Source organism: Apteryx mantelli, chromosome 12, assembly GCF_036417845.1.
Source record: "Apteryx mantelli isolate bAptMan1 chromosome 12, bAptMan1.hap1, whole genome shotgun sequence".
Lineage (NCBI taxonomy): Eukaryota > Metazoa > Chordata > Aves > Apterygiformes > Apterygidae > Apteryx > Apteryx mantelli.
The window spans coordinates 13,992,188-14,017,711 of NC_089989.1; the positions used below are offsets into that span (position 1 = coordinate 13,992,188).

At 37.9% G+C, this 25,524-nt stretch overlaps 1 protein-coding gene across 1 annotated transcript in view; it reads left to right on the plus strand.

The window, feature by feature from the left end:
• The window catches only part of DOCK3 (dedicator of cytokinesis 3), a 201,483-nt gene that overhangs the window by 99,915 nt on the left and 76,044 nt on the right, over positions 1-25,524 (plus strand). The window contains exons 12-15 of the mRNA XM_067303645.1: positions 331-478; positions 10,208-10,296; positions 12,625-12,750; positions 20,338-20,462. Of these exons, the coding sequence (XP_067159746.1) occupies positions 331-478; positions 10,208-10,296; positions 12,625-12,750; positions 20,338-20,462 (488 nt within the window). The remainder of the gene's footprint in view (positions 1-330; positions 479-10,207; positions 10,297-12,624; positions 12,751-20,337; positions 20,463-25,524) is intronic.

Sequence of the window (25,524 nt, forward strand, 5' to 3'; positions counted from 1 at the left end):
TTATCCCCTGAGAGTTTTGTATGAAGCTCGTAGAACTATTTAAAGATATTCTGTGGTTCAAGCACAGATTATTAACCTTGATGCAAGATGTACTGGACGAACTATTGTGTGTAATGTAACAAATTGGCTAAGATGATCATAGTGATTTTTCTAGTCTTGCTATTTCTGACTCTATTAGAAAACTGCTTTAGCAATGGAGAGTTAATCATGTGGCAGCTTCATATCTCACAATTCTCCTTTCTTATGCTCAAAGAGTAGCATGATACATGACACAACAGATGGAATCGCTGCATTTAAATCTCTAATATTTTGAATTTCTGTTAATTTTAGGTCGCATGTTGCTAAATGATTCGAAAAAAGGGCCCCCACATTTACACTATCGCCGCCCCTATGGCTGTGCAGTCTTGAGCATCATGGATGTACTTCAGTCAATCTCTGAACTAAAAGAAGAGAAGGATTTTGTTCTCAAAGTTTACACGTGAGTAACTCCTGAGAAGGAAAGGAATTGGGAAAAACAGTACATGAATGTTGGGTACCAAGGTACTGAAAAGGTATTAAGTACTAAGATGCCATAAGCTGCACTTGGTTTTTTATCCTCCTCACCAGATAAACCAGTGTTGTTAGTATTAAGTTTTGCTCCTTTATTATTCCAGAAGCTCACAGAAGCTGAAGATTATTATAGCTGTTTCAGATATGTGAAATGCTTCCAAAAGTATTGAATATTGCCCAAATCTATATGACATACACAGTAGCAGTTTTTATAAATGTAATTTATTTTGAAGCTCTTAAGCTCAAAAGCAAAGAAAATGCTGTATTCCACCTGACGAAGCAAATACAGTCATGAATCATCTCTAATTCCTTGTGAGTGATGGTGACCAACAAAAGAAATAGAAAACAACAACTGAAGTCAACATTATGTGACCAGAAAAAATAAATAAAACAAGCTGATGTTTTTGAGCAAGAATCTGTCTTCAGTTTATTTGTGATATTGAACTTTGAACTGCCAAATGCTTATTATGAAATGTTGGTCTCATAATCACAATAAAGAGAGCACAGGCAAACTGTTTGAGGAGTGCAGGGAGCATTTAAATCTCTTGTCAGTGAGGATAAATACTGGCAAGATCTGCTTTGCAGATGGGCTGAGATACAGCTCATCATATATTACTTTGCTGCCTGTGGCCACTGTCATAGTAATAAGATAATTTGGGGATTATAGAGCTTCAATATTCTGCAGGAAGTACAGTCAGCAGCAGAAAACCTGCCATTCAAGGCAAACTATAAATGAAAAAAATGGCTTTCAGTCTTCACTGAAATATTCTTGGATGTCTCCTTATACATCAGAAATCTGTACATCCCAAGAAAAGTCTCTCAGAGTCAGCTCCTTCATTCTTCTTTTGCCAACAGTTACATAAACTGCAGCAAAAATGTCAAGTTAAAGGGAAGAAAATGGGCTTCTTTCTTATCTATGTCAATAGAATATGGATAATCTTGGTGTTTTGTCACCATGCAGGTTCAGCATATCTCAAACCAATGATTTTTGGTTATGTAGCTTTATGTAACATTATGTAGCTTATGTTGCTTTGTAGAGATATCTTTTAATATATCGTAACTGCAATATTCTGAATGTTTACAGTAAGATATTGAAATTGGAATATTCTGAATATCTATTATTGGAATATTATGAATATCTATTTCTACTGCTTTCTGCTTCGATTCCCTTTTAATGCGTCTGTAGCATCTTATTCAGTGAGAAAAGAGAAAGAAAAATATTATGTGAAAAATCCTATAAAATATTGGACTTGTCCGTTTGTCAGTGACAATGTGTTAGTTCCTAAAAATATTCCTGTAAGGTTTGCTTGAGGGGCTGACAGATTCAGCCGTTATGTAATTATCTCATGAATTCTTCATACTATTTAGGTAGGTCCCTTGCTGTCTTTAAAGAAAACTTTCACATCTCAGGAGATATTTACTGTAATTCTCAGGGTCCAGAGTTTTGATCAGCCTGATTTATTTTTTAGAGCAAAACTCAGATACTCCATCTAACTTTTTCTTTTGGCATTAGTAACAACAACTCTAGATACTCTTGAGATTCTTTTAGATATATAAACTATTAAAAGAAATTATGTTTTTGGCCTCTGTGAATTCCACAGCTTAATTATACATGATGTGGAAAGGCACTTCCCCTTACTCGAACATAATTTCTTTTTCAGTTTCATTGAATGTCACCTTCCACTTGCACACATCCGCAAAATACGGATGCATACGCAGCAACCATTTATTAAAATATGTACACATTCTGAATTTCAGGGTTTTTTTCCTTTTTTTTCCCCAACCTCTCCCTGCCTCTCCTTTACATGATAATTGCACTGTAAACAACAGGGGAAATTCTGGTTTATCTGTGACAATTTTTGTATATAGAAGTGTTTGTCCCCAATATTGTCTGCCTCTGTTATCTGCCTGTAGTTCTAGGAACAGTGTGTGCTATAGATTGGTTCACTTAGCCTGAAGTCATGTAGCCAGTTAAAGCAGCCCAAAGTCCTGTAGTCAAAAACCCACAGGATCACGAGCTTCCCATAGCTTCCTCTTAATCTGAAGAGGCCTGTTAATACAGATCTCCTGCAAACTGCCCAAAGGACCAACTATACTGCTGGAACATGTAGGTGGGTTTAGAGCAGCTGCTTCCACCTCCTTTAACATCCACACGCAGCCTTCCTGCCTTGTTCGTGAGGAAGTAAAGTCTCTAGCAGAATTCAGCAGTAGTCAGACAGATGTAAGTTTTACCACTGTTACCATTCTCTTCAGTTATAAGAAGTTTTTTAAAATCTGTTATGGCACTGCTGTTCAGAGCGTTCCTCGTAAGCCTCCAACAAAAAACTTCAGAAGGGAAAATGGGTATATCTAAAGGGCATGAGCTTATCCCTTTTGCAGCTGTGATATTTGTTGGTCCTCCACAACACAGTACTGTCGCAGATTTTTTTTTTGCTTGCATCTTCTGTTTGCACATTCTTTTAACCAAGCTACTTTTTCTTGCTTTGTAGACCAAAATTGGAAATGTCAAATTTGGGTCCTTTGTAAGTTCAAAATCATATATAAATGCTTAAACAATGCTGGCCTGATTTTCCTACATGCTGCTCATTTTTATCATTGTTAAAATGCCTCAGGCCAACCCCAAAACATCATAAAGATGAAATGTGGAGGAAGGAGGGTCTGCGTTTTTGAAGAAGTGGTAAAAAGTATTTTTAAGCTTTCTTTTTGTATGCTGTCTGGCTAAACCATGCAGCTGCCACAAGAGAGGCAGGCAGCATACAGCCAGAAAAGCTTTTTCGCAGGGAGAAGCTGGAAAAATCTATGTGAGACTGAAAACTTAACAGAGACTGAAACAAATACATGACATTTCAATGGAGACTTTTGCTGGATCCACAAGAGAAAATGTTTATACCAAAAAAAAAAAAAAATCAATTTCAGAGCTTGCACTGTTATTGTTAAAGACTTATGTCTGAAAAAGGCTTTTTTTCTCACAATCCAGATTTTCCTGTTTCTTAATCCTGCAGTCGTGTTATAATCTTACTAAGAGGATATAGTACCACAGCTCTACTTATAAGCTCATTACATAAAAGCATGAAGGTTTACTTTTGTAGTTCTTTTTAATAATATACATGTAAAATATTTTAAAAGTGAGATGGAAACTAAAATCTCCTTGCAAATATTTTTTCTGAGATTGTTTGCGTTTATATTTTTTTATAAATTTTTATCTTGAAGGGCTTTTTTACTCATTGCACCTTATTTCTTGCATTGTTTTTTTCCATTTCCCTAACTTAATGTATTTCTTTTCCCTATTATCTTTTCCAGTTTTGTTTATCTTCCTATTTTTTCTGAATCTTTATATTTTTTCCTCCTTCTCTAGCACTAAGTCTTAAAATTCCTCCCTCTTAATGTGGTATATTGTCTGAATGCCTTTCCTTGTCGAAATTCAGTTGTTGCTATTTGCCCAGCTGGACAGAGCCTACACTGCGTTTCTGTCCCCATCTGTTTGATGTCTGCATCCGATGTAGTATTGCAAACATTGCAAATTGTAAATTCACTGTGGGACCAGTCAACCTGAAAAGGTGATGGATGACTCGGGAAGAAATTCTTATTTAAGTTGGTAATATATTTGGTATTTAGACAAGCAAAATGTTAAGAAAACACAATAAAAATGAATTAATGGCAAGTGTCTTCAGGCCGGCATTTCAGACTTGGGAGAATATTCTTCTTTGTGTTCAGGAAATGTGAAGTACAGTGTTTGGTACAAAACTAGCTTTAAGCCATCTTTACACTCCATTGATTTGGGGACAACTTTGTTCCAGCTTAATCTGCAGGTATAAGTCATCGGAGGCTGAGCTCTATTTTAACCTACGCTCCAGAGGCTGGTACGGCAACCAGAAAAGGAGCAGAGGTTGGGAATTCTGTAGCCTCAGCTGTGACGTGTGGCATTTGGTATAGCATTTGTCCAATGGGTTCTCTTTTTATATTAATGAGAACATTATTTGCAGTGGGGTAAGTGTTGTTTAATGCCTTAGCATGAGAAGAGAAGTAAAAAAGGTGAAGGCAACTTTTTTTTTTTCCTCACGAATAGGCTGAATGTTGATTTAAAATTCTGGGATAGCACAAAACAGCACAGTTATTGTAAGCTTTCTCGTACTGTCCATTGATGTCTTAGTCCTTGGTCCTTAGTCCAAGTCTTGCAAAGATTGTCTTTAGGAGCACAAATGTAGTCAATTTGCCATACCGTTCAGTTGCTGAAGGTCACCTTAGTGCTTAGATACCTCGAGTACTGTGTGAACATCTCCTTTCCCCTCTCAGAAAGGATGGAGTAGTTACAGGAGTTGTGGAGAAGAGCATCTAAAATGATCAAGGAGGTAGAGTAGTTGCATCGTGAGAGGAGACTAAAAACGTTGGAAGCTTCACTTTGAAGAGGAGAAGGGTGGTTGGGGATATGACCAAGATTTAAAAAATTGTGGTGGAGAGTAAACCATTGTTCATTGAATACAACTGTACAAGAACTGGGGGCACTCAATGGAACTAGTAGGAGTTCACATTAAAAAAGATAGAAGAAAGTGCTTCTTTAGGAAGTGGGTAGGAAACCTCTGGAATTTACTGTGGAGACAGGCAGTATTTACAGGTTCAAAAGGGATTCGACTAATTTATGAACAACAGGTCCATAAACAGAGAAATAGGAATAGACAGACACATACAATCCTGGAGGAGTATAAGGAGACTGGAATGTGTAAAGCAGCCCAGCTCATGTACCCTGCCAGAATCATATCTCCTGTTACCACTGTGGGAGACGCAATATTGGGCTAGACACACCACTGGTCTGGCTGAGTATAAACTTTTTTTTTAATGTTCATATGTTGTTATAATCAGCTGAGACATCTAATAACCCATTGTAGTGGAGGGAGGAATGCTGAGATAGGTAGAACTGAGATTTGGAATGGGATAGTCCCCATCTGACCGCAGCTGATAACCTAGGAATAAAATACAGCCTGGTCAAGCACTTTAAGTGAATCCTTTTGGATAGCAACCAGGAGGAAATAACTTTAGTTTAATGTTATTCTCCATTTTTTCTTTTTTTCTGTTTGTTCATCATGCTTAATGTATTCCCAGTTGTCCATATTGCTTTTACTTTTATAGTAATCACCATCTTGGTGGGGTTTGTCCGTAAGGGCTGTGTGGGTTATCTCCTTTTTCTTGACAGTACATGGGTTTGTAATACTGAAGCTGTGAAAAATGGCCAACTACTACTTTTTCCAGATAGCTTATAATTCCTTTTGCCATATTATTCTCCAGTTCCAAACCACAGCAGCCAAAAAATCCCTGATGGTTTTTTTATCCCTGATTTTGCCACCTATGTATTCTTAGGAGAGAACCAAAAAAAGGAAAAAATAAATGAATGTACTGGGGGGAAGTTTTACAAAAAAACTCCGTTCTTAAGATTCCTATCTCTTTAGGAGTTGAATGCTTCCTCTCTGTAAAGAAATGAATGTAAATTGAGAAAGTCAATAGGACAGAAGTTTAACTCAGTCATAGGCAATTGCACTTCAGGAGAAATAAGATTCACTCTTGCTGTTGAGTTAAAAATTGCTTGTCTTCACAGGGAATCTTTGAATCTTGCATTTGTGCTTTAAATAAACTGGACAGTGATTGAATTGAAAAGGCAAATAGAATTGATCGCCATACATTTTTATTTTTCAGTCAAATACTGGTGAAGTTGCTATTGCAGCTGTGCATATACTGCTCTTAGCTGCTCTTAGGTTCCCCCCTTCAGCTTTTCTTCTCCAGGCTGAGGAAGCCCAATTCCCTCAACCGCTCTTCATACAGGAGGTGCTCCAGCCAGCTGACCATCCGCTGGACTCTCTCCAATCAATCAATGTCCGTCTTGTATTAGGGAGCCCAAAACTGGGCTCCCTATTCTAGATACAGTCTAACAACTGCCGAGTAAAGTCTTTTCCCGTTTGACAACAGGAACATATAAACAAAATACTAGTTAAATATTGATAAGATATATCATGTAAACAGTCTTTTACAAAAGATAGACATCTTATTACTTGAGAAAGTTTTCTCTAATGAATAAAGACTGTCTCTTTGCTTTGTATAAAGGTTTGGGAAATTCACTAAGCATTCATAATGTGGATAGTTTCATAGGAACAAGATTTTGGTTAGAAGTCGAAGAAGGAAGAAAAGACCTGAAGTAGTAACAGATGTATATAAAATATCATATAGTAATGTAGCTCAATAACTGTTACCTATGTATACAGAAGACTTTTTTATTTTCCAAAAGGCTAAAGATTAGAAAAACACTTCATCCAGCAGTTACAAAATCTATACAATGCCTATATTTTGGTCCCTACCATTGCCTTAATACCTAAGTTTTTTCATCTTTGTATATGTAAGAGTTCATACCTAACCTCTGTCAGTCTAGAAACAAGAAGGCTTAATGAAACTTAAGATCTGCATCTGTCTTCTGAGGGGTCTGATTGTATGGATAGACCCAGAAGACCTAACAAAACTGATGATGCTGAATCCAGTGCTAAACACAACAGCCGTAGTCACTTACATTAAAAACACACCTTATAAGAGAGATGATTATATGGCTCACCTTTCATGTAATAGCCTAATAATTAGGTCACTTCAGTCTGACGAGGAAGGCTTTTATTTTTGACCCTGATCCCTAGATCTATTTTTTTCCTTTCCCTTCTCCCCCTGCCCCCATCTAATGTCTGTTTCACATGCAATGTATCGCTAGAGCTATCAAACAATTCTACTTAGGACTCCTTTCTCCTAGTGAATGCCTTACTTGTTAAATTAAAAATTAAGTTTCCTTGATTACTTTTCTACTGGCACTGTAATTCTTGCATTCTTGGCTTTGGGTCCTGAATGGAGGTTTTAAATGCGCACTTGCAGCTCAGGGGCCCCAAGTCCAGAAAAACAAGCATTCAAGTATCCTTTTCTTCTGTTTCCTGTTTTGCTGGCTCTCTTGTTCATGTGATGATTTTTTGTGAATTGTCATTGAGGTGTCTGTATTTCTCCATGACTGCAAAGTGAACTGAAACATCTATTTTTGGTTCTCCCAATTGCCTCTATCACCATCTAGTTTCCAAATACTGCAGTGTCCGTAACTTGTCTTTGCCGAATCTTGCCATCGGAGTAACGTTAATGTCTGTGTAGTGATAGCTGCAGTACTTTACAGAGTATTTTTTTTAATGTTTCTCAACTTTAAAAGATTTATATATAAGGCTGAAGGACATGGAACAGAGCAGTGAGATATACTGGTGTTGACTTTCCACTACACGGTTACACAGTCTGATGGTATTGCAACTCCCTGAGCTTCAAGGGAACAGCATCGTGATGCCATAGAGAACATAGCCTGTTCTTTGTTATGTTCATATCTTCTTGTTGGCTTTATAATTCTCATTAACATGTATTTTGAAATTAATATATTCAAATTTCAGGGAACAGTCCTGAAGAAAGGTTAAGAATGGAGGAGGGAACTGGAAAGTTAGCCATCAAAAAAAAGAACAGAAGGAAACTCTCTTGCAATGCATACGATGTCATGTAATTGGTCTGAAATCAAGTCTCTGAAGCGGCTCAGGGCATCGGGATGATAATGGGAAATGTTAGGGGTTGCTGAATCTAGTATGGAGGTGAGGCTGCTGTAACTCTGTGGCCCCAGGCCCAGCCGGTAGCAGGGCTGAGCATGTAGTCCCAGTAGGTGCCCATGTACACACAGTACATACACTGACACATGTATGACTGGCCACGCAGATCAGCACAGACCATAAACACTGCACTCGCATGAACACACTCAGCCCCAGCGTTCTTCTCCTCTTCCCCTCTCTGGCTGATCAAGCTAAAAGCCTGTTAGTGGAAAATAATATATATACTATGGATCCTTCCAGTAACGCATATACACCCCGGATCACTCCAGGAAATGATGGCCTTAGACACTCAGTCTACACAGCAGCTGACCCTGCATCCCCTGGTCTCCCAGTTGCCCCTTGCATAGAAACACACTTTTGCACCGACATACACACTCACACAACATGAGTGTGCTCCCCTTTCTCCTGCTGCTGGCACTCCAGGTTCATGGCTCTCGAAGATCCATGGCCATTCTCCAGGTGCTGGCACTTAGACCTCCATGTCCTCTGATCTCTCCAGTTGCTGGCCCTGCAGAGGCATGGGCACCTGTGGTCCCCATCCCAGTTGCTGGCCCTGAGGCCTTTATTAACACACACGTGCACACAGCATAGAGCCTCCTCACTCAGCCTTATCCCTCTGTTTTCCCATGCTTGTTCCTCCCCAAACCACTTTGATTCCTCCCTTTCCCCACCTTGGGTTCTTCCCCAAAATATCCCATAATGAGTCTCATACAATCCCGAAATGCTGTTGCCCAGCATCCCACGATGAGTCCTGTTCCCCTGTCGGTAGTGACCCCCCTCAGTCCGTGACGTGACCCAGCAAGCTTCTCTGGTTAGCTCATCTTGATGGGTCTCAGACCTGGACAAGAGGCTGACCATGCTCTTCTGACAGCCCTGGGAGGAGTGGGGTCGGGGTGCTCTGTCTTCTCCAGTTAGTCTATTGGGGTCCCTCTGTCTGCCATAGTTCCTCTGTCCCTTTGCATTCACAGAGACAAGCTTTCAATAGCATGACCTAACAGGAAAGGTAAGAGTTAGTAGGAAGTATTTAGAATGACTTTGTTCATAGGCACTGCATTAAGTGGTGGACTTGGTAAGATGCATGTGCAGGTGGTGTGAATTTGTTTGATCGAGGACAGTGCAGCCAGCTATCCTGCATGAATATTGTTTAAAAAAAATTATAATCCACATGCAAAATCCTCATGTATTGTTGAAATTAATTTTCACAACTGAATTTTTCCTGGTGTAAAAATACTGAGTGTAAATATAAGAAGTCTGTTGACAGGTAATTATGTTGTAATTTCTATCCCAGAAAGGTGTTGAGGATATACAGAAGCAATGTAATTGAAAATAAAATATAACAGCATTTGCAAATACTTATTAAGATTACGTGTAGATGAATAAACTACTGTGGAGCTCCTTCAGTCCCAGCAGTGAGAACATGAAACACATACGGAAGCATAGTTTTGGGTTGTTATATATTGTTGTCCTACAATTTTGTGGGGATTGCATCATGTTTCAAGGCATTCTGTAAAATGTGTAGGTAAGAAAAATCTTGTTGCAAGTGCCTGAGATGTTCAAAAAATCATTTTTTTTAATTTAGTCTGTTTAATCTCAATTAAGCTTTCAAATTCCACTTCTGATTTCTCAGATCTAAGTTGGCTTTCTGCTAAGCACAAAAGGGTAATATATTACAACAAATAATTTCAGCTTTGAATTAATTTTCTGTGTATGTGCATAGAATTCAACTAAAGTCTAGATTTTTCCTCATTCCATCATAACATGAAGAGTGAAACAGTTGCTTCAATGATAGAAGAGTCACTACAGGCTCCAAAGTGTCCATAAAATGGAGAAAATTATTAGGGAATGTTTTGTTTCCTTCCGCTTTTAAAAAAAAAAGAGCAACATGGGATTTCTCTCATTCACCAGAAACCTATAACCTTTCATGTTATCACTACCACAATGCTGGCTTTCTTTTCAAAAGATGGTTCAGGAGAAAGCTTTTAACTTGAATTAATGTTCTTTTATTTTAGGTGTAACAACGAAAATGAATGGTATCAGATCCATGAAAATATTATTCGCAAGTCCAGCACCAAATACACAGCACCCAGCTCAAACTATGGTAAATATTTCCTGGTATGGTTTTGTCCTAATAACAACTGAAGACTTCCTTTAGGAAACTGCTAATTAATGATAGCAGAGGTATTCAGTGAAATGTGAAGTTACACACAGCTGAATTTCTTCCTTTACTTGTGATGTTTTAAATGTTTTTAGCTAGAATTCACTCATGTTCAGCTTGCAGGTAAAAATCTGTATTGCATCTGCAAATTTAACCGAGGATTAAAAAAAAACAAATTGCTATCTTTCTTTCTTGCCTACAGTTGACAATAATATTAATGCCTGTCATGCTGTTTTATCTCAAGAGAGCTGTGCAGTGGAGCGAGCTGGTAGCCTGCTCCAGTATTAGGTTGCTCTGTGAGTCTGCTTAGTTACAGCTAGTTTTGCTTTGATTACTAAGTGAATATATGATTCAGAAAGGCCTACTGAGATCTGAATACTGGTGTTTTCTTAATTTCCTTTGTTTGCATGTCAGCTACTATAGTGGAATATGCACTTCACACTCCCATACATAGTAGGTGTTAAACAACAACAATAGGCAAAAAAAATGGTTTTCAAGGGGGGAATTTTATTATATGCAAAGCTGGTCTCTTCTTCCCTGCTGTTCCTCATATTACGCTTATGATTATCCACCACTTCTCCTTAAGGCATTATCCCGAATTCTTTATAACGTCGAAAACTTGGACTATTTGCACTTATTTCCTATGCCAGCTGTCTGCCTAATATGTTTTTTTTTCAGGTGTCCCCTTTTCTGAAGAGCAGAAAGAAAGGGAAATAAATAGCTTTTTACCTTTGTCTTCTGCATTTTAAAATATTTTTTCAAACACTTCATTGAGATCTAGCGCATCTCTGGAATAGGAACTTGTAACTTGGCAGGGTTTATTGTCCTGGTGTGAGGGACGGTATTGCAGACTGTTGTGATTTTAGCATAAGTAATGCAAACTGGACCTCTCAGAACCTGCTCATACAGGGAGGAAAAGCTCTTGCAAATGCAATTTCTCCCTGAAGGAGAGAAATCCCCCACCTTCCCTGCTCTCGAGTAAAACTAATCCCTACTTCGTTCCTTCTAGTTCCTGTTGTTTGGGGGGAATATGCGGGAATTGCATGGAGGTAATATCTATATACCATGCTAGAAGATTGCATATTCCCTTACCTCTAGTGATTGATTCGTATAGGTAATAGATTAATTCTGGTACTATTTGTTCAAGTACAAGGTGGTGTTGGGCGTGGACCCAAAACCTAAAGGTCTGAACTCCCAATTCGATGATCCAAGTTAGCATTTGCTGCAGTTCCTTAAGCTGGAATGTTTGGGGTGTATTTTCATTTGTTCGTTCTTAAATGGAAAAGAGGGTATCACATGTACAAGTTTTTCTGTAGGCAGCAAAAACAGTCAAGACCTTTTTCTAATGGATTTGTCTCCTGTGTTCTCTCAAAGCCTTGTGCAGCGCACAGGCACAGGTGCACACACTCACAGAGTGTTCAAAGGGTTTGGATTTTCTTTTCCGTGTTCCTAAAGTCCCTGTATTTCCTGCAGTGCTCTGCAGCACTCTCCTACCTACTTAGCTGGACAGCTGCAAAGCAGTGTTTTGGCAGCTTTTGAGTACATACATGCTGATCATCCAGCTGGCCGGTTGGCCTACCTTTCCCTTAGTATTAAAGCTTTTTGGTTGTCTTTTCATCCTACCTCTGGTGTTCATAAAACTTGTAGGAGCTTCACATTTTCTAGACATCTACACGTCAAATTTGGCTAAAACTGAACAACAGTTATTTCAAGTAAGAGGAGCAGAAACTGGGTGGGATGTACATGGTATCATTAGTTTCATTTCACTGAAAACCAGCGTAACAAAACGATGACTAAATACTGCTCGCAAACCCAATAAATTGTTCTTAGGAAATAGCAGAACTTCAGATGGCTAATGAGCAGTTGGGTCTCCTGAAACGTTTTGAGGTAATGAAAGGACACAAGTAAAACAAATAATTTCTGGGATTATTTTATGGTATTAGGTGGGATTAAAGGCACTTTGGAGAAATTCAACAACGTTCTGTGATGTGGTAGTTCAACTAAAGGGGGCATTACTGTTACATGTGTTGTAACCTGCTGCATATGAGGAATAGAAACAATGCTAAGTACTGTACTGTAACTTGTGACATCTCTGCAAAATTAAGTATTCTGATACAAATTTGCAGTCTTTTATAACATGATGTTCCTACTTGATCCCTTAAAGTCCCTTAAAGTGGATTTGTTTCTTCCATTTCACGTTCAAATGACTGTTACTCCAAGGGATTAAAGAACTCTGTATATATGTATATGTTTGCTTTTTTTTTTTTCCAGGACTTATAATATCTCTCCAGCTTCTTCGGGGTGACATGGAGCAGATTCGAAGGGAAAACCCTATGATCTTTAACCGAGGGATTTCTGTTACCAGGAAGCTGGGGTTTCCTGATGTTATAATGCCAGGTAAACATAACAGCTAGCATCAGAAAATGTTGATCATGTTTTTCATGTGCTGTCCTAGACAAGTATAACTGTGATGGGTGCTTTGCACAAAGATTAATACTCTTAAGAGTTGCCTTATTTGTCACCAAATGCCAATTCCAGATTCAGGGAGGCATGCTAGTGGACAATTAAAAACGTTTTTGTTGAAACCAAGCTTTATAGTAATAGAAGGTGTTAAATTCACATGTATAATAGCTGATCTTGAAAGATTCCTTTAATTTTTTTTTTCCAATTATATATCCTTCACATACACTAAGCATAGAGGATTTTTCTTTTGGAACATATGAGATTAAGAAACTACTTCTTCTCAATAATCCAAAGTCTGGAAAAAAAAGAGTTTCTACCTTGCCACACTCATTTTTGGAGTTAGTATGATCCTTTTGCATTGGTTGACATTGGCTGCAGAAAAGGCTGCAAACCTGGTCTGTTTTTCCAGCTGGCCTTACAGAGCACCTAGGCCCTGCAACAGCTGTCTTGACTGAAGCATTGCTGTACTCTGTTTGCTCCGTACTTCTGGAGCAGCAGCTTGAGATGGTTGTCGTTTTGGCACAAATTGAGGTAGGCCCAGCGTAGCCATGAGCTGATTTAGGGAAGAAACTGGAACCTAGCCAGTCATGCAATCAATAGATATAAAAACTGGCATTTTACAATCTGCTTTTTACAGTGTAGTAAGAAATGGGCTTACTAATTATTTTGTATGTATAACGTTTGAAATACTACCTCACTGCTATGCATTATGACCAAGACCAAGGATGACTTTGCAGACATGGGAAATTTTATGAAAGCATGATGGGAGAAGTATTCGATTTTATTACTGGAAATAATTCAATAACATATCAGTTTAAAAAGTTGTAGCCTCATTGAGGAAGTTCTTCAGAAATATAATACAAATAGGGACTAGGTGAGAAGAATTTTTCAAAAATACCCTACAAAGCTTAGAATAATATGCGTTTTATTTATTAATGCACTTGAAAATAACAGTATTACAGGAGCAGATGGTTGTAACTCATGAGTGGGGATGACTTACCTAGAGATGGCAGATGTGGTTCCTACACCTATAGCTGTCTGATCTACATCTCTCTTGGTGGTTCCTGTCACCTGCAGAAGGGACGTTTTAACTGTTCACAGAAGAACTGCTAAGCCACTGGAGTTTATAGCCCAGCATATTGCAGTAGCCTGAAAGAAGTGGCAGTTTAAAGCCAGTTGTGAATTTTAGTGCTCAGTAAACACAAAGCAGTTTCAGTCATAACCCAAAGCAATCGAGTAGATTAAATATTGCGTGTTGATATGCAGACACAGCTCCTGCAGGATGATATGCTGAAATTGAGATTACAGATAGATTTTTGAAAAAGGAACATCAAAAGCTACATTTAGACACCCGAACTGATTGTCCTTCAAGAATTGCCTTTTTCTCCACTTCTGCATATGTAGAGTTGTCCCTCAGTTCCTTCAGACCACTAAATGTTAGTGAACTTAAAGTATGGCTTCCTGGCCTCAGTGTTCCCCATTATTGTTTTTTCCTATTCTGGGCCCAGCCTTTTTCTGAAAGCTGGCATAGCAGACCCGTCTTCCATATACTTCTGCTGCTTCTAGCAATTTCCTTGCCCAGCCATTGAACAAACAGATTAGTGCTTTCCGTGTATAAATTAAATATTGCATGTTGATATGCAGTCATCAAGGGTGCTCCTACCCTAAGCTTTACAGATTCTGTATTCAGTGCAGCAAATGCAAATTTCCAAACTCTTATACTCTCTCTAAGAAATCTAGAGACTGCCTCAATGCAAAAGATGTCTGCCCAGGTTAAATCATACGTATAGTATTATGATCTCCCTGATATTCAGCCCAAAGACCTTGGACATTTAACTAAATTGAAACCAGATTCCACAGCGTATGTTGGCAGCATTCCCACGTTCATACATGTTCAGTAGTTATCCCCTGTGTTGACCTGTCAATATAGCTCAGGTCAGGCCATCAATTTTTCATATGTGCCTCAAAAGACCTGCCATTAAGTCACTGTTGCTTGCTAATCTCTTTTTTTGTGGGAGTCACAATTCTTGTTGGAGAAAATAGACATTTTAAGATAATGATCTATTTGGAATTGAGTTCATATATGTTGATCTGCTCAAAATATGGACTGGTACAAACAAATATGTCAAAGGACTAGCGTTACAGTATTAAATGATTACTGCCTGTCTAGAAGTGCTGAACACTCAGAACTGAATTCAAAGGAGACTGCAGGAGGTCTGCATATCTGGCGATTAGGTGCCAATTGTATTTGAAAAAAATTTGGCTCAAATTTGTGGAGAAAGGCTTGGAAATGTCTTTAAGCACCAAGTAAGAAAGCAAAGGCAGCCGCAGAAGAGTCAGCAGAATTTCACTGTCAGCCAAAGAGTAATTATAAATTGGGACAGTGCCAGAATAAAGATGAGAAGCAAAGGAAGAGGTAGTCATGAATGGTGCTCTGTAAAAGAAAAAAGTATATATATATATTCTAAACCTGAAAAATTAGGAAATTAAAATATAATGTAACTGCACTGATAAACAGAACAGTGCTTATTCCAATTACTTGTGCAGTTTTTGGAAATAAAAATATGTTTGACATTATTCAGGTTAACAGCAGATATTTGCCCATTGGGTTTTTTAAGCAATAGATCAAACTGTGGTCTGAGTTTATTAGAAGTCCAGGATTAAAACACCGTGGGTAGAATAAGTTTCACGTTGGCTGGATTAGCAAAGCTGCCAAATAAGGAATGCCCATCAGTTTACTTCGTGCCCATGTTTTTACAGTCGGAATCAGGCATTCTTTCTTAGATTTATTAGTATTGTCATAGATTTAGATTTACCAAAAGAAAAAGTCTCATACTTTTAGCAGTTCTCAACCATGTCTACTTCTTTAATTGTCTTTGTCAAACTACCTTCTCTTTGCTTTGCTTCAGAACTGTTTCTTTCTCATTAAAGAAAGGGTTTCTCCTCTCTAAAAAGAGCATAGAAAGCTGATAACTTGTATTTTGCAAATGGATGCAGATTTTTCAAGGCACTATGATTTAAAAATGATTTTGCTGAATTAATTAATAAAGATTATGTCACTTTGCATTGTTAATATTCAGTGATTAATCTGCTGAACCAATAAATTTATTTTTTAAAAAATAAATAGCTTTAGCATTTCAAATGAATCTTCTTGGCTGTAATTTTTAACATTTTAATTCTTTTTTTTTTTTAATAGGAACTCCTTTCACCCTTAGACTTCTTAACCATCAAAATTCTGTAGCTATGTGTTTTATCACACAGTTCTATCCTGTTTTGCTTTCCTAATAGTGGCCCTAGTTCCTATATCAAGCCCTCTTTTCCCTCATTCAAGGTATGAGCACCTTGAGTGATAGCTAGTTGTCATTAAGAAATAAAGTGAGGCCAGTCTTCACATGCTTAAATCTTGCATGGTTATGCAGAACAAAGTTAATATCCTTTAAAATAACCGTGCCTGTCTTCGCTTCTAAACATAAAATGTTCTTAGTTTCCTGTTGTGTCGTGATCTGAGAAGAGCATCGTAAAGAATCTAATGCTCTTTTGTGTCCAGATTGGAAGAGATTCAGTCAAACCTGCCTCATGAAGAGGTGGTGGGTTTTCCGTTTGCTCTGTTATTTTATTTTATTTTTTTCTAAATTGCTCTTGGATTTAAGAACGTCCATCTGATCCTGACAATTTTACCTTTCCCCAGAGATAAAAGCAATGAGGCATGTGCTGCTTGCCTTTTGGATGGCAACTTTATTTATGTACAGAACTTGCTGATCAGAAATCTCTTGCATAGGCATGGCGTTTGTCAGTTCCCCAAAGGACATCCCTTCCCTTCCCCATGTGCTGATAAGTATTCTGTCTTTTACTTTGATCCTCTGATGAAACGTGCATGCTTCATCTTCGACTTGTGAGTGATGTTTCTTTCTCTTTTTTTTTTTTCCTCTCTCCTTGTCTTAATTTCCCGGTTCCTCTCTCTCGCCTTTCCTTTTACTCTCTCCCCTTTCTTTCTGGTGCAGAGATGAAGATAGTTGGGTGTAAGTTTCTGCTTTTCTGTGTAATGTCTGCTTCTTGCTTGCTTTTTCCCATCTTCACGTTTTTTCATGGAATGTTGGGGATTGGTAAAGGTAACAAATCAGAACGTTGTAGGGAAGCTTTAGTAGGAGAGGCAGCGATGGTGTCTTATCAGTCTCCATACCAAAATGCTGCAGGCAGGTTTACTAGATATGACAGATGAATCAGTACCAGAGGTGAGTAACATTTGAGCATCTATTCTGTCAGTGATCACAAATTCATTAAAAAAAAAAAAAAGAAAGAATGGGACATGGCAAAATTTATCAGCTGTTCTCAGAATGCTATGGCAAGAGAACTGAGAGAACTAAAAGACATCGTTATTTAATAATTCTCCCCCAAAAGCACACACAAGGGGAAAAAATATTAATTTTTTGTCATTGTTAAACTTGCAGAAAATAGGAAGTAAAATATGAAGCTGGAGTAGATAATATGTTTAAGTTAAAATGTTTCAGGGAAATCTTTGAATTTGTAAACTGTGTTGTATTAATTTTTTTCGACATATAGAAGTCCAAAAATGGATAGTAAGTAATCTCATATTATTTGTTCCTTTTCCTCACTGTCTTTAATCAGAGGAACTGAAATAATTTGAGTGTTTGGTTCACCAAAAGCTAGAGGATCGCACAATGGGAAACTCGCATAATATTCTCTTTATAAGGGGAGAAAAAAGTTTATTTGCAATACAGGCAATAGGTAAAAGCTCCATTTTTCATTACAGCTGTAATACTACTCCCAATAACGTTAAGAGTTGCATGCCATATCCATTTCAAGAGTATAGACCTTGAAAAAAAATTAGTGACCCGGTGGTGGATGGGCAGAGGAATAAACTGTTAAAATGGAGTTAACATGATGGCAAGAGATTGTCTGACCATACCAGGCTTCTTATTTATAGTATACAAATTGTCTTTACATGAATGTCAAAGGCCACTTCACCATTAAAGCAAGGGAAGATCACGTAAATGAGAGACCTGGCACCTCTTCAGAGGTGATCAAGAACAAGACCATAATAGTCAGCCAAAAGGCCATAAAAATTTTATTACTTTTTTACTTTTATTCCCAAGGCTATAGGGATATACTGTGTATCCGCTACAGGGGCACAAAGTTGCAGAGGACTGACCTCTTAGAAAGCAAATTTGCTTACAGTCAGGATGTCAGAGATCTGTTTGCCTCTTTCCCCTGCATGAGCTTAAATAAATTACGTAACCTTTTTTTAACACAGTATCCACTTGTAGAAAAGCGGGATCATTCCTGTCCTCAGTGTACTGAATCTTTTAGGATCCCTTAATAGAAAGCGGTACGAAAGTACAGGCTGTTACTGTAAAGTGTATAGCCCTTCCTGCAACTCTTTTTTTTTTTTTTCTATTACCCTTAAAATACTTCTTCACAGTAACATTATTTTCACTGTTTTACACCAATTAAGTGCTTGAGTTTGTTCTTTTAACTCCAGAAAATGATGGGCTCAGTATCTGATAAGAGCCAAATGGTTTCTGTCTTTGCTAGATACGTTTACTTTCTTTTTTTTTTATTATGGGTAATGACCTTTCCTATTTTTTTTAAGATTCTATAAAAAGTATTTTTTACAAAAGAGGACGGACCACAACACTTCACTGAAATGCTTTTTCCCTTCTTTTTTCTTCATTTTGATGCATATCAGCTGTTATCTTGGTCCCTCTACTCCCCACCCCAAAGGCATATTTTCAATTAGTGAAGTAATATCCCTCCTGTAAAGCTTAATGGAAAATAAGATGCTATATATACACCAAATGCAGCTGTTAATTTAGGCTAGAAAATGATTTGTAATCTGACATTGGACTTGGTGTAGTCAGATCATCTTCAGGAAAAGAGGTCATAAATAAGAAGCTCTTAAATGCTAATTATAGTGAGTACAATTAATTTCTACTAGACTTGCAGCATATAAATTGAGACCTTGTTTTTCCTCGCTGTGCAAACTGCTGAGAAAAAGGATGGAGTCTGTTAGGCAGGAGGAGTTTCGAAACCAAAGCCCCTGATTTTCCTTTTGCCCTGACTTCTGCAGTTCCTTGCTATTCCTATGAATCCGCAGTGGGGATGGACGGTGCGAGGAGGGTGTTGTACATACAGGTTCCCGTTTATAAACAGTTCCCGGCAGAAAGCGTTACATATCAGCTACAGAGCTATATTTTCCATACTTAAAAAGTTTTACTTACCTCCAGAAGAAAAAAAGGGAATTAAAGACAGGACTGAAAGGCTCTATAGTCTGTCCCTGCAGTAGATTAAGGAACAAATCCTGGGCGGAGAGAGCCTACAAGAAAAGTCTGAAGTGCATCTTTGGCAAACCCAAAAGGATTTCCCTCACTGCCTGAAAGCAAATGCTGCCTCTTTCGTTGTGCTTCTGGTTAATAAACAGAATTAAATGCATCGGCTTCTCCAAGTACTGGAGTGGAAGAAATCAGACTTGCAAAGAGTCTCCGCTTTGCTGGATAACCGTTCTGTTACTTCATTATTTAGTCTCTTCAGGCCACTTAACAAAATACCTGCCTCGAAAGGGTTCAGTTTTTGTTTTAATTCTATGTATTTTTCTATATTGCCATTTAATACGTTTGCCTATGTGGCAAATAAAAAAAAAAAAAGTGGCAATTGAACCACCATGAAGTGGCTACAGGAACTGACTCTTACTGAAAAGTAGGTGCTATCTGTTAGGCTTTGGGTGCATGCTTTAGATTTGACTGCTTTAGTTTTGAAGGCAGGGTTTCCCAAACCACATTAAAAAAAGAGCTGGAATCTGTCAAATGCAGGACAATACAGAGCTGAAAGAGATGCTAGCATTTATATTTCTGAAGACAGTCGTGTGTTCTGAAAGCTCTTGAAAAGGAGGTAATGAGAGATCAGCATGTATCCGTGCTGCCCGCTTTATTACATGCATGCACATGGGCACCAGGGGCTAGCCAGGAATCCGGCAGAAAATAATTCAGTAATTCCTTCTTACTCCATCTGAACTGCATTACAGATAAGTCTTCAAAAAAAGTCGCTTTTTTTGTTATAATGATAACAAGAAAATATATTTGCTGCTTGAAGGGGGATTAACTGAACTTAGTTTTCTACCGGTCACCACAAAAATACTCATTTGTTTTATAGTATATTGGAAATAGGAAATTGGATGTTAGTGATGTTTTGTTGGACTTAGCCTGATACTTCCAAACCAGATAACTAGTCAAAGCAATATAAGGTTTTTTTTCCCCCCTTCCCTGCTCACACACAATAAAGCAAGTATTGATTCTGAGTTCACACTTTAAAAAAGGCATTACTAACAACTCTCTGATTTAATGCATCAGTGTTAAAATGTTCATCTTATTAACAATTAATGTGCTGCTTGGAATGGTTTGGGCTTGCAGAACAGAGAAAGCAGTTTTCAGACTCAAAGTATGCTGCGCACAGGCACCGCATCTTCCGTACTGAATTAAAGCATGCAACCCCACTCTTTTCCTGTAGGTGATATACGCAATGACTTATACCTGACGTTAGAAAAGGGAGACTTTGAGAGAGGTGGGAAGAGCGTGCAGAAGAACATCGAGGTGACCATGTATGTTCTGTACGCGGATGGAGAAATCTTGAAGGTAAGACAGTTATTTCCCCTTCAAGCTTCAAGTGCATCTGCTTGTTCCATGTACATATTCTCTTGTTTAGTTGTCACTGATGCTGGGGAAGCCCTAAAGGTCTCCTCCTACCTTTTGTTTTTTGGCTGCCTTTTTAATATGTTATATGATAAAGTAAGTGGTTTTTGTTTCTTTAGGTTTGAAAATGTTTGGAGCAATTTTGGGGACGTGGTGAATTTGAATTGAAAAAGCTTATGCAATTTCAAAATGCGATGGCAGTCGCAGTAGTAAAAAAATGTAGAATAACTGTAGTCTGAGAAAAAACTGAAGAGTATGTGACATATCTAAAATGAAATAACATGTATTGCCCAACATGACTGACTATGATTACAAGAGAGAGACTGTTTTAAAGCAGAGTTGTTAGAATTATGTCTGAATATGTCTGAACGACTGAATGTCATTTTGGAAAATAAGTGACCTTCTTTCAAAGAGCTTGGCTTTCACCCTGGGATGGCGGCTTTCCAGCTTTGGATGATGACAGTTAACAATTTGCTTTCTCTTATCTGTTGTTAAATTTAGTCTGTATTGAAGAAAAGAAGGTAGCAGCAGATAGGTCCGTGTTGTGTGGGGCAAGGGTGAGGGAAGACGAGTAAATGTCAGCGATGGAGAAATGGCTGTATTAAAATGTATTAATTAAAAACTTCCTCATATCTTTTTTTTTTCTCCCCACAACAAAATGGGTTTTGTAGCTGTTCTCCTGGAAGAGTCTGAACACCAAAGTGCTTGTGTATCAAACTCATTGCTGGAGTCTGTTTTTTTGAATTGAAAGAGGGACTTTTTCATTATACAAATGTTGCTTGTGATTTGATTAGAAATTAAGTAGCTCTCTCGTAAAGCAGCGGTTTGTGCTTGGAGCTGTTGCTGGAAGGTCGCAACCCTTTTTTGTTTAGTTGAATTAGACATACCTTTCAAATTGAGCGATGTGTTTTTAATCATTACTTTATTTCACAGCAGTCTGCCAAAGACCCCTGTAGGTCTTTTCCCTGCAAAATGCAGTATCTGAATCTTTAAATGCTAACGTTAGTGGTGGCTAATCATGCTAGAGCTGCAGCTCAGGAGTTAAGTTTAAAAACACATGTTTTGTAGACACTCAGTCTTAACCTCTGTGTTCTCAGTTGGAAAGGTCATTCACAAATATTAACTCGTCTTTTTTTTTTTTTTTTTTACTCTCACCTGTTATTACTACTTTAATAGTACTTCAGAGCTTTAAGTGGGTTTGGGGATCAGGTGTGGTACAAACACCCAAATAATAATAATAAGTAGTTGATCCAAGTAGAAAAATTCAAGTGAACGTATTTGTCACGATAGAGAGACTGTTAACTTTACACACAAGGGATCTTTTGTGTTTTTGACATTTAAACCACATATTTAAAGGAAAATCTTTACACTGTTTTTTTTGTTAGTGCTCCTCTGTATAGCTGCAGTCAAAGCAGGAAGGATACTTGATTTATGTCAAGGAGGTTGTTGGTTCATGACATATAATGACGCCTAAGATCCATTGTTTTTCAAGTACTCAGACAGCAGTATAAAAATTAGCTAATTAATAACTAAAATCTTCTGTGTAAGAAATAAGGATACGAGTTAACAGATATCTACTGAAAAATAAGTGAAAGGGCTATCTAGGACATTAAAAGTTGAACTCTTCTTTCCTTTAACTTGAACCCCTTCTTGCTGCTTAGGTACATTTGTGTTCTCTCCTACTGCAGGATAGAACTAGAAAAATATCATACAAAATTGAACACAAATTGAACCGAATATAGAGACCTACTTCCAAAGTGCTAAATGTCAGTGTGGAGGAATAATCACATGCACATAAAAGAAAGAAACTAGTACGTAGAATTGAGTTTGGAGACTAATCATGTCTCACCGTTTCTCATCACTGCCATAGTTTCTGCTTGATGTAAAAATTCTGCAAATTCCTCTGCCATAGTTAAAGCAAATGAGACCAGCCATCTGGGGTTACTTTTAGCTTTGTGGGGTGACTTAACCATTCAATGTTCATATCCTTGGCCTTGTAGAAGACAGGTGACCTTATTAAGCGTATATTGCTGTTCTAAGTCTATAGAAATGCCCTGGAAATTATAACAGTTCAGTTCCTTAAACTGAAGATTTTCAGTTTGGGTCAACTTTTCGAACGTAGATTTTGGTTGCAAAATAGAGTCAAATAATGTCCGTGCTCAAACCTTCCTCATAGGTAAAAAGCTCCAAGAATGAGGAGCTCCATCAGTTCTGATAGTCCAACCTGGGCAGCGAGGTGTGAGAAATCTGGGTATCAATTTACCTAAAATTTAACACAGTTTCATTAGTCTGGGTACTTTTAGTATGCCACTAAATGGATATTGGTTCAAGATATATCAAGATTACTCTCAATCAAGATTACTCTTATCAAGAATAGTCTTTAGGGTGGACACCTAGAGCTGTGGGCTTTTAATCACGTGCCTGTGACAACCTCTGCCATTCTCCGTTAGGAGGCGAGTTGGTTTCACTCGGGGACAAAACAGATTTTATTTTCGTAAATGGGAGGAAAAGAAACAGCTGTAGAGAGACTGTTAAATAGAGTTTTCATTCAGTGTAGTCTAAAAGAAAATACTAATGACTGCAGCAAGGGGACTATAATAGCTTTTTAATATAAATGTTAAGAATAAGGAGTGCCTCGGATCGTGCTTGGTGCATTATGGCTGAGGGGAATTGGTTTGTTGGGGCTTCCTGCCCCTGGAAAGATCACTTGCATTATCCGCGGTTTCTTTTACAGCCAGGTGTAGCTATTTTCTTCCTTCCAAGGAAGGAATGCCAAGGTACACAATACGGTGTGAAAATTGCCACAAAATTTCAACCACTATTGGAATAAAAACTCTAAACTTTTCCTGACCAACACAATCCAAATCTGAATTATAGCTTTGTAAAGACTTTAGGGAAACTATACTCAGTGTTAATAAGAATATTCTCTCTGTCTCAAATCCTCATCACTGTTGAGTATATATCTTGGTCCAGAAATAGTCCTATTGAATGCAACAGAATTATTCCCAGAATATGTGCTGTGCAAAATGAAAATGAGTATTTCCTTTTCAAAACATTCTTACTCAACTATTACTATCTTTCAATAATGTCTGAAAAATAAAATCTTGGCACATTTCTCTTTTCTTCTTCTTTTTGTTCAGGTAGCAAGAATATCTCATTCGTTGCAGGGCATACCTTAAATGATAAAATTATTATCCTGACCCTTTTTCAGGTTTAAATTCCCTTACTTGCCTGCACCCTCTAATTCATCTGCATATTTGGGTCTCATGATAACTGAGTTTATAGAGACGAGTTGCATGTTTGCGTTTTGCACCTTACTCCAGAAGTCAGAATTAAAGATTAAACACTTCTCCCTCCTCGGGCTATGGATTGTAGTATAAATGTAAAGATACTAACAACAACAGAAAAAGACTCTTCACCTATTCTTTTCCTTAAAGTTTGCAGCATGAACCATAATTCAAAGACTGAGCATTTGTCTGCCACAGCAGGTAATTTTTAGGAGAAATACCAATACTATTTTACTGTCTCTTAAAAATCTAATGCAGAGTGACTTTTTGGAGTTGTTGAGTTGAAGGCCAGCAGGTTACTTTTATCAAAGAATATCGCTGGGAGACTACAGGCACTCTGTTGTTAAATACCGCCACCGCTACTCTGTCCAGCCTGTTAATATCTGCAACAGTTAAATTCTTGTTCCTATATATAAAAAAAATAATAATTTTTAGGCCTGGATTGTTGCAATTACCACATGGTTATGAAGAACTTACTTGAGATGCTTGAGTTCTCTGAGGATATGCTGCAATCACTCTGTTTGGATTAAAGCCTCTGCAACTGTGTCCAAAGGGGCTGCTCTTGCATTGATTCCCAGTGAAGTTTTCTTTCTTTCTGGGCTTCTTCACACATTCTTCAAATCCTGGAGAGTATTAGCGCTGGCTGAACTAACTGGATCTGGTTCATGGCATATACTTGACTTGGTAGTCACTTGCTTACATATAAAAAAAAAAAAAAAAAAGACTGACTCAAATCAGCTTCTCAGAAGAGAATTTAGGGACTGGAAGCCCTTCGGAACTCTGGGGAAATGCCCTGTGGTGGTTCTTGTCGGGACAGTATTCCACGTGGGGTATGGAGAGGTGCTTTCACATCAGAATTTATATTCCATTTCTCATGTTGTGTCTGCTTAGATTCTAGTTCTTCATGGATTCATTACGCTTAGAGGTACGAGAAGTGAAGAAACTCTAAACTGTCTCTCTTCTGTATGGTTTTAAAAGATGGTAGATCTTTCAGATCACTTTTGTTAGTGCTAAGTCTAGAGCATGGGTTAGTGCTCATTTGAGAAAATATGCTTCCTGCTCTATGCCTTCATTACCAGGGACCTTTTAGTGTCCTTATTAGCTCTTTCTTCAGTATTTCTCCTAACTTTCTCATCTCATGCTGTGCCGGAGGGTTTCCTTATTTTCTAAAAGAAATGAATTCATGTTCTTCTTCATCTGTGTTTTGAGTATACATAGATTGGTCAATATCTCTGAGCTTTTTGTAGCCAGATGTAGAAATTTTAGAAATTTTGCGGCAGTATTTTTCATGATGACTTTTTAATAGAAATTCTTTGCCTACCACTGATGAAACAACTTGATCAGAATTTTCTGGGATACTGGAACAACAGCTGGATGGTTGTAGTTGCTAAAGAGCAACATTTTTAAGAGCTTGAAAAGTTCGAGTATCGTTTCTGTTCTGAGATGCAGAAGCAGAAATCTGATTAGATGGTATTTTCAGAGAAGCCCAATATGACAAGTGATGAGTCTGTTCAGTCCATTTTTTTTAATAGTGCTCACCTGTTTATTGAATATATCCTGTGCTTGATGGAAAACTAAAATAATAATGGAGGAGAGCAAACAAATTCAAGTTGAATTCACTCAGTAGCACAGGTCCCGTAGCTCATCCTTTGACCCAAAACAGTCTCTTCAAAAATTTCAGATTTCATTGCGTCTGAGTTTCTGCTTCTGACTCTCCC